General features: G+C 43.3%; 1 protein-coding gene across 1 annotated transcript in view; it reads right to left on the reverse strand.

The window, feature by feature from the left end:
• INPP5F (inositol polyphosphate-5-phosphatase F) overlaps window positions 1-10,447 on the reverse strand; it is a 75,378-nt gene extending 64,931 nt beyond the window's left edge. Inside the window, exon 1 of the mRNA XM_081073993.1 lies at window positions 10,153-10,447. Within this exon, the coding sequence (XP_080930119.1) occupies window positions 10,153-10,249 (97 nt within the window). The 5' untranslated portion in view covers window positions 10,250-10,447. The remainder of the gene's footprint in view (window positions 1-10,152) is intronic.
• Window positions 10,448-11,816: the final 1,369 nt, after the last annotated feature.

Genomic DNA, 11,816 nt, shown 5'->3' on the forward strand with positions numbered 1-11,816 from the left:
GACAAAAATCCCAATTGTTAGGCTCATCCATGCTTCAATTCTCAGAATTTAATTAGGCCAGGAAAACAGGTTAAGGAATAATTTGATTCAGGTGCCATCTTAAAATGCAAAATTTGATATACATTTCTTTGAACTCTCTAATGGTGGTGATTTTCCAGCATTCAGCCAGCTAAAGAGCTAATCCAATTTAGAAGTTCCAGCAGCTGGTGATTTCCCAGTGTGAACTCCAACTCAGTGCATGCTCATCCTCACTGCTCAGTGTCATCCGGGAGCTTGATTAAAATACTGATCCCTGGGCCCCACCCCTAGACAGTCTGACCCAATTGGTTAGGGTAGGGCTCTGTTAGTTTGTAAAGTTCCTCCAGGTGATTCTAATGTACAGCTAAGAGTAGTCCCTCCTCATCTGCAGGGGGATTGGGGAGACCCCCAGTGGATGCCTGAAACTGAAGATAGTACCAAACTCTATATTTACTATATTTTTTCCTATACATAGCTATGATATTTTTAAATTAGGCAATTTCATGGATAGAAGATTCGCTCTTACCATAGATCCCAGCAACCACAGTATACGAGTTTTTTTCTTTCTTTATTAAGTGGAGAATTTTTCACCTTTTCCCTCAAAGGAAGCAATTTACAGCTTCTTTGGTATATCTGAATTGCCAGCATCAGTATTCCTGCACTTTGTGGCCATTACTGAGTAAAACAAGGGTTATTTGAACACAAGCACTGTGATACCACCATAGTCTATCTGATAACCAAGACGGCTACTAAGTGACTACCGGGCAGGGAGCGTACACACAGCGTGGACACGCGGACAGAGATGGTTCAGCTCCCGAGCAGGATGGAGAGGACAGTACAAGATTTCACCACGCTACTCAGAATAGCATGCAATTTAAATCTTACGAATTGTTTATTTCTGGAATTTTCTATTTAATATTTTCAGACCTCAGTTGACTGCAGGTAACTGAAACTTTGGAAAGCAAAACCTTGGATGACGGGGGACTACTGTACTGGTCTAAGTGACTATCGGTCACAGGGTGGAACCTTCACGAGTAGGTTCCTATCAATATGATTCCTAGATGATGCCTGTGCCATGTGCAACTTCAATGTCTTTCCTGTAATAAAGTACCACAAATTGCATCAAGATCTCATAATATCATGAGTTGGACTAAGCTAGTATAAAGAAATACATTTCAAAAAGTAACCCATAGACTATTTTTAAAATGAGAAATACTATCTAGGAAAAGGATCTTAAGAATTTATTTAAGAATTTCTAGATTTTTCTATTAAAACTGGGATATAATTATAGTGCAGCAAGGGCTCCACAAAGTTTTATCATCATCATGAAGGAAATTAGAAATTGGTTTTTAAATTCTACAATATCCATACTAAAAATTGTTGAAGCATAAAGTCCTAATTGTCATATTTCAAGAAAGACCCAATGCAATTCAAAAAAAAAAAGAACAGAGGACAATTAAAGAAAACGACCTTCCTAAAAGGTCAGACAATATAATTAGGTCCTGGATGGATATGTATAAAATTATGAGAGGTGCGGAGTTTACAGTACATTCAGAACACCAGTATAGGAGACACATGTTTAAAAGACATGGTTTGGGAATAAATGAAGGACAGCTTAAATTACAACTTTCCAAACTCATAACGTAAAGAGGATGAAAATATAACCAGTTCAAACAAGCATTACATAAATCCTTGGATAATAAATTTATAATGCATCTTTCAAGAAATGTGTTGGGATATACCTCTCACCTTCTGCTCTCCCAAAAACTGTCCTTTGATATAACTTTCATAAATAGGAATCTGAGAGCGAAACTGAAGTACAGATGAGCTAACAATTGGTATTTTCCTTTCGTCATTTTAGAGCTCTTAAACCGACATGCAAAATATTAGCACTTTGATCATTAAATAAATGCAACATTTCTCCCAGCTGGTGTTTAAATACTTTTCCTAGATTTTCCTGAAAACTCTGTTCAAAACTCAATCTCTTCCATCTAGGATTGTTTGTATAGTCATTCTGCCATTGAAAGTCCTCACCAGCAAAAAGTTCTGCCTTTCAAACCCACCACGTCTAGGATTTGCATTTTAATTGGCCTCAAATTAACTACTTCGAGATCAAACAAGGGCCACAACGGAGTGCACTATGAGATGGGGGCAGGGCGAGAACCTGTACTATTTCAGTCTGGCCAGTTAGGCACTATTTATTCTCATAAACTTTACTGCTTATTGTTTTGTTTTGAGTACCTAATCAGAACGAAGGCATTATGCATATAAAAGTTATTTCTGGCAAGACAAGAACAAAAAAATCCACAAGTCCATACAGCCAGTTTTTTCCAGAGCTTTCTGCTCTTACAGAGAGAAACAATCACAGACTGCCTATAGTTGGAACAAACTTCACATCATCAAATAAAAGAGCACTTTTCTCCCTATTTTCTTTATTAGGGAGAAAAATAGATTTCACCACCTTGAAAAAAACACTGAAACCTCGAACTTCAAGACCTAGCTCAATCTCCCGCAGACTCTGTCTTCCGGCTCTAGTACAATATCTGTCACTGGAGAATCCTGTGTATGCCTGTCCGCCATTGGACCACATCCTCAGCGAGGGTAGGGACATTGTTTTATCCGTCTTTTCACTTTGACACAATGCCCAGCAGACATTCAATAAATGTTTGCTGATAGAATAAATAATTGATTTTACAGAAATTCAGACTTAATCTACTTGAAAGGAGAAAGAAACAGAATACTAAATTAGATGGAGGGAGCCTGCTTTTTTGAGAAAAGGGAGTATTTGAAAGGTGCAAAGGGGGATACATGCAATAGCTACTAAACAAGAGATAAACCCTGGAAGTCAAGAAGCACAACTACCCAGAAAGGAGACCAGCAAACTAAGACTCTGCTAAACTCTGGTCTACCCACCACTGCTGTTCCCCAGAGGAGAAGAATGTTTATATCTGGCATAAAAGTACTGTATAATGCTACTGTAAAGAATCATTAATATTACACATGCAAACTACTAAAATTAAAAGCATTATTAGCAGGCTTAAAATTTCCTAACATTTCAGTTAGATGTTAAATCATTGTTTCAAATTGTATACATTGACCATTGCAGAAAATGCAATTTAAAGTAGTGTAAGGAAAAAGCTGATCCAAATAAGATTTATAAAGAAAATGAATGTACTTTGAAATATCCCACTATCGAATTAAAGAGATGCAAGGTTAAACTTGAAAGAACCTAAAATTAAAATGAAGTAACTTAACAGAAAAAACATAAAGGAACACTGACCTAAAATCAACTTGTATTTCACTCAACCAACCTTACCATAGAAAGCAGGCAGGAGTGGATGCTTTTTTTGTGAATGAGAGCAGCTCCTTTAAGGGTCTCACAGCAACCAGAAAGTGAGTCATCCTAACAGAGCCTGGGATTTAATTAAGACACTACCAGTATGTGTTGTGATAGTACTACAGTGCTAAATGTTCGGTGTTAAGCATCACTTTTAAACTACTATTTATACATTACTACTTAACAGATTATCAACAGCTACTGACAATAAAAAAAATATTATTCCTGTATTTTGTTAAACATACTCTAATTCTAATGTAATTCTCAGCTCAGTTATGGTCAACTGACACATAACAATTATGGCAGGCTAGCAGACGGGTAATTATTTGTTAGAGGTTCTGTGACCTTGCTGTTACTTCTCAGACTTTTGCTTGCAAGACTAATTTTAAAAGGTGATGTTTTAAAACACATTCGAACAGGAATAGAACAGTTTACTAAAAGATACAGAGAGAGAGAGAAATACAGCTTATAAAGATCTAACACATTTAAATCCCCATAAAACCACACCACGTTAGATTATGGCTCTCAGAATTCACGGAACCAACATCACAGCCAGACGCGTTTGATATTTCCAATAGTCTAGTATCTATCTGCAAACACAACAGCTCTTTTTGTCATCAATCACAAAGGACCAAAATCAGCAACAAGCACCGTTTTTTTTTGCAGAAGGGCCAGTTCGAGAAAATAAAAATGTCTTTGTGTCCCATTTATTTTCATTCAAAAAGAGAACAGATTTGGGGGTGGCCAGCTAGCTCAGTTGGTTAGAGCGTGGTGCTAATAACACCAAGGTTGCCAGTTCGATTCCCACATGGGCCATTGTGAGCTGCACCCAAAAAAGAAAAGCAATGAAAATAAATATTGTTAAAAAACAGAAAAGAAAGAAAAGCAGCGGAAAAATAAAAGAGATTTATTGAATTCCACACTTAAAAGTTAGAGTACCGCCTTTACTGAATAAAATGACAATGAGAAATTAGCACTTTTTTTTTAGTTGCCAAGAAAGGCAGCCTTCTAGCTTTCTGTTCTTATATTCTCCACTGAATCCTTCCAACAACCTCTTTACTGCTCAAGGTACAGAGGGTCAACCAGGGACTAAAAGTATTTCAACTCAGTCAACACAATTTTTACGGAAGACTTGCTGTGGGCCGGGTGCTAGGAATATGGTGCTGCATGTACAGCTGCTCCTCCTTGCTCAGGATGAGTTAGGCTGGGCAGGTAGGCCAGGGGTGATACCGTGCTGCTGGGCATCCCGGAGCAGCACCAATGCACCCAGGTTCCGGAAGGACCAAGCTGTCCGGGCACCTGCATGCTCTACCCTAGTAGGCCCTGCTACTGCCTCTCCTCTGAAGCTAGGCTTTGACAAGTCCTGGCCTCTGCTGGCTATAGGCTGGTCAGAGCACAGCATCTAGAAACCAGTGATTCTACAAAAGTTCCTTCCCTCCTTGAAGGTCGCTGCCCTAACGCCTTTTTCTCCATGATTCCTTCTGTTCTTTATATGCTCTTAAAGGATGCCTTTAAAAGGAAATTGGATCTAGGACTCTTGCAAAGCTAGACTGAGAAAGGCTTCAGGTTGCTCATCACTGCTGAAATAGGTCCCATCCAGTACAGATCAGTGTTTCTGCACAAAGATATACCCGATATCTATTCCCTTCCCAAACTACAGATGTTCTAAAAACATAAGAGAAACCTGATAAACTGACTGTAACTGGAAAAACAATTAGTCAATCTATTATATGACAACATTCCCTGTGACTATATCAACTAATTTTGCAGGAGTAGTCAGGGCAGGTGTAGGGTCAAAGAACCAACCAGTAGTCCCATTAAAAACCTTTCCATTGATATAGATCCTTCTTCAGTGCGCGTGCTTTGACATTTGAGAGGCTATTTTATTCTCTATGTAAGCCATACTACAATCATTATGATAGCTAGGTACATTTCAGATATTATCCATAAAAACATAAATACCGTAACTTTGCAGTCAAGAAGGCAGCATGGTTTATAAAACGTTTTTGTCTGCCTTTGGAGTCACATACTGGCTTAGAACATCATCTCTCCCTTACTCTGTGAACTTAGACAAATTCTCTGTGCCTCAGTCTCCTCATCTGTAAAACGAGGATAATAAAACCCTCCTGAGGTATACTGTGAGGATGAAATGCCAACAGTACATACAAAGGGCTTAGAACAGTGTCTGGTTCAGAAAAATTCTCCATAAATAAAAGCTCTTATTAGCTACTATTAATCTCAGTTGACAATATAAACAAAATATGTACAAAAACTCCCCTCAGTCTATAAAACCTGATTCCAAACATTCTCATCAGCCCCCTTAGAAAGACCCTGTCTTTTTTTTTTTAAGCCAAAAATGGCAGGAAAAGTCTTTGGAAAGATGAGTCTTCTCTATCTTGCATGCATAAAAATTAATGTTTATAAAAATAAATATATATAGACCTGTTCAATCCAACTGCTGGCTTGTTAAAAATATAAAATATGGGCTAAAAAGTAGTTCAGGGTATAAAACTAGTAAGCCATTTTTTAAAAACTGAAGGCTAAAGACACTAGGAAAAAAACTGGTTATTCAACAACAAAAACAGAAAGATTTTTTTACAATATACTTAATATTTTTAAATTAAAATGTCATATTATATTTTGTCATGGTAATTTGTGAATTATTTAGCAAGCATGTTTTTTTAAGTTCAAAATATTTCTTTCAAAGTAAATACCAAATGACAAAAAATCCTAAATACACTGAATTTCATAAAATATGATCCTGAAGAGATAAAAAGTTTTATGTGGATTTCGAGTCCATAAATTCTCATTCAAAAAAAGTTAACTTCACATGACATACTAAAAATAATTTCATTATCAAAAAATTAAGAATAGAAACTTTTTCTATGATTCTGTGAATTCTGACTTCTAGTATACCCTCCAAAAAAATGTTCAGTGGTATTCATCATTCAGAGTGTCATCTCTTTATATATAGTTTACATGCTTATTAATATTATGTGTATGACAGATGCTTCACCATCTTTTCATGGTCACTCAGTCTCCGAATAGAATGAAGCAATAGGCAGCAATAAATTATATAAGACTGTCATATCAGGCAAAGACTAGTAGAAGCAATTTTAAGACTGAAGAGGTAAGACTGTATCACCCTTCTCCAACAGTAGACTGTATTATATTCTTTCTTAAGTCTTTGCAATCCTTATTCTCAGATAGTAAAACTCCACTGTTAATTAAGAGATTGTTGAATGTTTACACACTGCTTTATCTTTTTCCCTGGTAGAAAATAAAACAACCTAAATATTTTTCTCTGCTGGTCATTACCTTGCAATAGACATAAAGCATCCACTAAAAAGCAGTGCTACGGACTACTCACTACCTTTAAAAAAATGAAAACATCAGAAAAATAACAATACTCAACTGCTTAGCTAGAAGAAAAAATGTTAACAGGAAGAAAATAAGGAATACACCCACAAAGATTAAAAAAAAAAAAAAGAAGGTGATGCTAAATCAGATAGAAAAATAACACAAGTGGAAATGCACCTTTCCTCCTGTTTAGTTCCTCACCCAGCTGGACAGAGATTTTCCGCCCCAATTAGAAGATGTGTAAAACCAGGCCTAAAATGAGTGACAAGCATTAACGCAACAGCTTATTTTTATGGCAGTGATATTACTAAGAGAAAATTTGGACTTAAATTTAATTCAGCTCAACTCAACCAAAAATGCCTTCTGTGTGCTAAGCACTCTAAAGCCAAGAGATACGAAGATGAGTAAAACGGTCCTGTCCCTGGAGAATGCACTGTCCCCTGGAGAAAAAGGAGACTATTATGCAGTAAAGGCTATAATCAAAGGGTGTACTAAGTGAATAAGGCACCTGGAAACACAATAATTTGTTTATGGTGACCAATAATTCTGCCCCAGGAATGTGGGCTAGGCTAAGCACAGTGTGGGGGTAACATCTGGGTCTTACAGAATAAATGAGGCAGGAAAAGGCCCTGAGAGTAACAAACATTCCAGACTAAGGGTCATTTTAACCTTAAATATCAATGCTGATTCTTCTGATGTCCCTAGAAAAAAGAAAAGTCCTCCTTCAGGTTGTTCAATAGCCATAAACAAAAACCACAGGGCCTAAAGGCTTTTTTTGGTCTTATAATACTGCCCTTTTGAAAAGAAAAGGACTTGGTCAATAATCTATTTGACTGAATAACCAAGAGAAAATGATAAAAGATTTTAAAATGCTTTCATTAGAAACAAGAGCAAAACCGGCCATAAAAGCAGAGGGAAAAGGTCCAATAAAATGAAGAGAATTTTAAACGATTCTATAGAAAAAGATTTGAAAAGCACTTATCCAATTAAAATACTATTATTAATAGCTATTCTTTAGTACTTTAGGATGTTAAGTGCTGGATAGGACAAACTATTTGGTAAAGTCAGTGCATGGGATTCTATCTTCATGGGTTACACTCGAACACCTGAAGATCAAAACAGGCTTTAACTTCTGAGGCATAACAGCCTCTTCCTTCCTCTCGATTTTTGGTCTACTTCAGTCTACGGTCTGCTACAACCTAAGAAGTGAGATAAATGTAATTGCGAAGACTACAGCTATTTTATTCAGAAAAAAAAAATTCTTTAATTTGCCTTCTGAAGTGGATTTTGGATATGTAAACAGTAACTCAAACCACATGGCTTAATCCAAAAATCTAGGCCCAAGTTACCCTGTGGATAATCCTTAAAGGCTTAGACTTGTGGCCTAGCTGAGCTTCTTTAGCTCAAAAGTATGGGTTTAAGTATCCTTCCAGTGAAAGGTAAGACCCCATAGCCAGCATCCTAAAAGAGTTGGCTTACTTCGCGTGAGGGAGTAGTTTATCCCCAAGCAACCATTAGGATTGGAGAGCCTCCCGAGTACAAGAACTGGACACAAACCAAATAGAATGACAGGTAAGTCACTTAAAACCCCTCCTCTGCAGAGGACTCCTGGGACTATACCTTGGCCATGTAATTCCACCAGCTTGGTTCATCTCGGTCAATCTTAGGGGATAAGAGAAAGAAGCGAGTGGCCCTAGAAATGGAGAAAAGCCAGGCTACCCTGTATATACGGGCCTCAATTCACTGCCCAAATATACAGATAGCCACCTAGAGATTTCCTGAGTGTTTTTTGTAAAACACATCAATGTCAATTCCTGTCCTCCAAGACAAACGCTGCATAAACCCTGAACAAACTGGCATTGTTTTAAGAACATTTTTATTACGTACTAGGACTAAAAGGCCCAATCCTCATTTTTAGAGTTGAGTAAATGAGGCACAGAAAAGGGAGCTGGAGATGATCTTCAATTCCATCCAGCTGTAAAGGGTTAATCTAAAGAGTTGGTTCTTTCACGGCTTGGGGAATTTTGTACTCTACTTCCCTCCAAGCTAAACTTGGAGCCTAACCCCAACGTTGGAGGAGGCGGTGGAGGGAGGGCTAGGCAAACGTCAAAAAAACCCACAAAAAACAGAGAGAAGAGAATGACTGGAGACTGGCCAAAATTAGCCCATGTACAACTTCAGTCCCAAGATCATCAAGAACCTTATCTGGGTGCAGTAGTTTCTCTTCCATTCTGAAGAGAGGAAATAGCAAGAAGATACACCCAGAGTGAAGGGGAAATAATGGGCTCTCCTTCCCCACTTAGCAAATCCACTGCTGGCCGTCATGAGGCCGCCGTGGGAGCTGCCAGGCAGCAATCGGGGGCCAGCTCTGCTCTCTCCGTAGGTGACATCAGGTAAGTTCCTCCACCTTTCACACCTGTCTCCCCCCTGAAAAAGAGGCCACCAGCACCTGCTTTGTTTCCTGAGGTTGTTGTGGGGATTGAGAGTAACAGAAAAGGGCCAGGCCCTTGGACACCATCCTATACGTGGTCAGGGCTGCAAAGCTCCCGCGGACCGTTTGCACTTTTCAGTTCACACCAGGTACTTCCTCCGCCTAGAGCACGCACAATTACAAGTCCAGTGGAAACGCTCTATGTCTTCAAAGCACTGGAGTCGGTCACTCGTAACGCGGAAGACTGAAGTGGTTAGGGAAAAGGACGGACCAGCTCAAAGGGGAGGCGTCCCCCGCCCCGAGACGGCGGCCCCAGGACCGTGGGCTCCCCGCGGGCAGCACGGCTCCGTCCACTCGCCCGCTGAGCGCGAGCCTAGCACCAGGCGTCTCCCCGCGGCTTCCCGGACACCCAGCACGGACCCACGGAGTCACAGACCGTTTGCGTTTCACGTTACAACCCAGTTTAAGTGCAGCCCTGAGGTCAGAGAAGAGGTGCGTGACACCGGGTGCCGCTGAGCGAGGGAAGCACAGTGAAGTCACGCCTCTCGAAGGGACCAGGACCCAGGTGCCAGCAGGCCGTGAGCGCCGGCCGCAGCCCCGAATGCGAACCCAGACCTCGTCGGGACTGTCGGAGGCCGCCCCCGTGGGAACGGCCTCCAGGCCAGGCGGACCTCGCGCGAACTTTCTGGCGGGAGGCGGCCCGACCCCGACCGCCCGCAGCCCGGGTCTGCTCCCGCAGGCGGGGGAGGGGATGCTCGACGCGGAGGCGCTCGCGGAGGGACGGGGGGCGCCGGCCCTTTGTCCCCGCGGCGTGGCAGGGACGAGGCGAGCACTGCCTCGGTCAGGAGATAATGACAGCTCGCGCGCCCTCGCTCGCGCCCGCCCGCCCGCCAGGGCCGCAGGCGGCGCCCGCTCGCTCGCGGGAGCCCGAGGGCCCCGGCCGCGCCCCCTCCGCGCCCCCTGCCGCCCCACCCAGCCCAGGGTGACCTCGCGCCGCCAGCCTCACCGGGTCGGAGCTGGAGGCCGCCATCGCGGCGGCTGCACCACAGCGCGCGCTCGCCCTGCTGCAGGATGTAGTGGTCCTTGGCTTGAAAGAGCTCCATGCCGGCCCCGGAGGCCGAGGGAGGCGGCGCAGCACGCGAGGAGCGCGCGGGGTGTCCTCGTCGGCCGGGGCCAGCAGAGCCCGCGCCCCGGGGAGCGGCGGCTGGGGGAGCGCCCCAGCTGTCGGAACGACGGGAGGAGGACCCGCCCCGCAGGTAGTGGCGGCTGCGGCGGCGGCAGCACTGGCCGTACAGGCCTCTCCCCGGGCTCCTCCCCTTGCCCGGCTCCGCGCGGCTCCTCCCCCGGCTCCACCCCTTCTCTGGCTCCTCCCCCGGCTTCTCCCAGGCTCCTCCCCCTCCCTGGCTACGCTCCGCCTCTTTCTCCTTCCTGCCGTTTCTTCTCCAGCTACCGCGTTCTTCTCCAGCTTGGCCGGGTTTCTCCTCCAGTCTTCTCCCACCCCATCCCCCGGCCCTTCTTCCTCCCTCTTCTTCTGTTCCCTCAGCCTCCTCGGGCTCTTCCCAGGCTCCTCCTCCGGCCGGGTCCTCCCTCCCGCCCGTAGCGAACGCGGGCAGAACCGGGGCATGGCTGAGTCCGGCTGTCCCTCTTCCTTTTTTGTGGCCTGTGGAACAGAAGCCCACTCGTGGGGCCTCCCCTCCCGTGCCGGCAGGTTAATTCGTTCCTTTCACCAGCCCTGAGAAAAGCCACGCCGACTGCCTAACTCCAACTGGAAACCCCCTCCACCTCTGGGGCTTGAGCTGCTCGCACAGACCCAAACCTGGCGAGCCGGAAATGCCCCCAGGGGACTGGCTTCGCGGGTCTGGTCCCAGCCAGGCTCTCTGCCCAGTGGGTCTGCCTTTTGTTTTGGTATTTCCTCTTAGAACCCTGTGACGTTTGACAACAGTAGGCATTCAATAAATGCACATCAACGAGGAGCATGTAACAATAGAAAGTACACAAGTATTATCAGCACTGGGCTCTAAATAGCGGGGAGGGGCAAAGTTCAGAAGCTATTGTGCCCCAAATTAAGTAGAATAGGCCATTAATGAAGTGGAAGAGACCTAATTTGACAAGGGTAAGGGGACTGGAGAGCCTCTTGTGGAAGGAGGAAGCCCTCCCAGGTATCTATCTGTGCGCTATCTTGAAAGGCCAGGTGGCATATTGAACAGAATTGTGCTTGAGTCAGGCCCCCAGTTCCAGGCCCAGCTCCAGGTGTGATCTACCTATGTGGTTTTGGGAAGGTCTCTTGATCTCAGATGATGACATTTAATTACACTCCCAGTTTTATAAATCTTTATAAGTCTATCTCCTGCCTTTTCTCATGCCTTAGAAGGGAAGAAGGAAACAAGGCAGGAGACAAGAAAAGCAAGGTAGTACTTTTTACCTTCTACTTAGATAAAAGTGAGAGGGCCCAAATGCAGGCAGGGGTTTGCTAATTATTCCAGCCCACACTGATTTCTCTGTTGAATTTCCATAGCACAGAAAATCCCGTGATGACAAATCCTGTAGTACCATAAGTAGTACCATGCCTTCTGGGCTGCCCAGACACCTCAACATAAAGGTCTAGAGGAATGCTCAGTATGTCACATCTTTCTGATGTGACTTAGACACAAAAATAATGAAAAGGTGGTA

This window comes from Rhinolophus hipposideros, assembly GCF_964194185.1.
Source record: "Rhinolophus hipposideros genome assembly, chromosome: 15".
NCBI lineage: Eukaryota > Metazoa > Chordata > Mammalia > Chiroptera > Rhinolophidae > Rhinolophus > Rhinolophus hipposideros.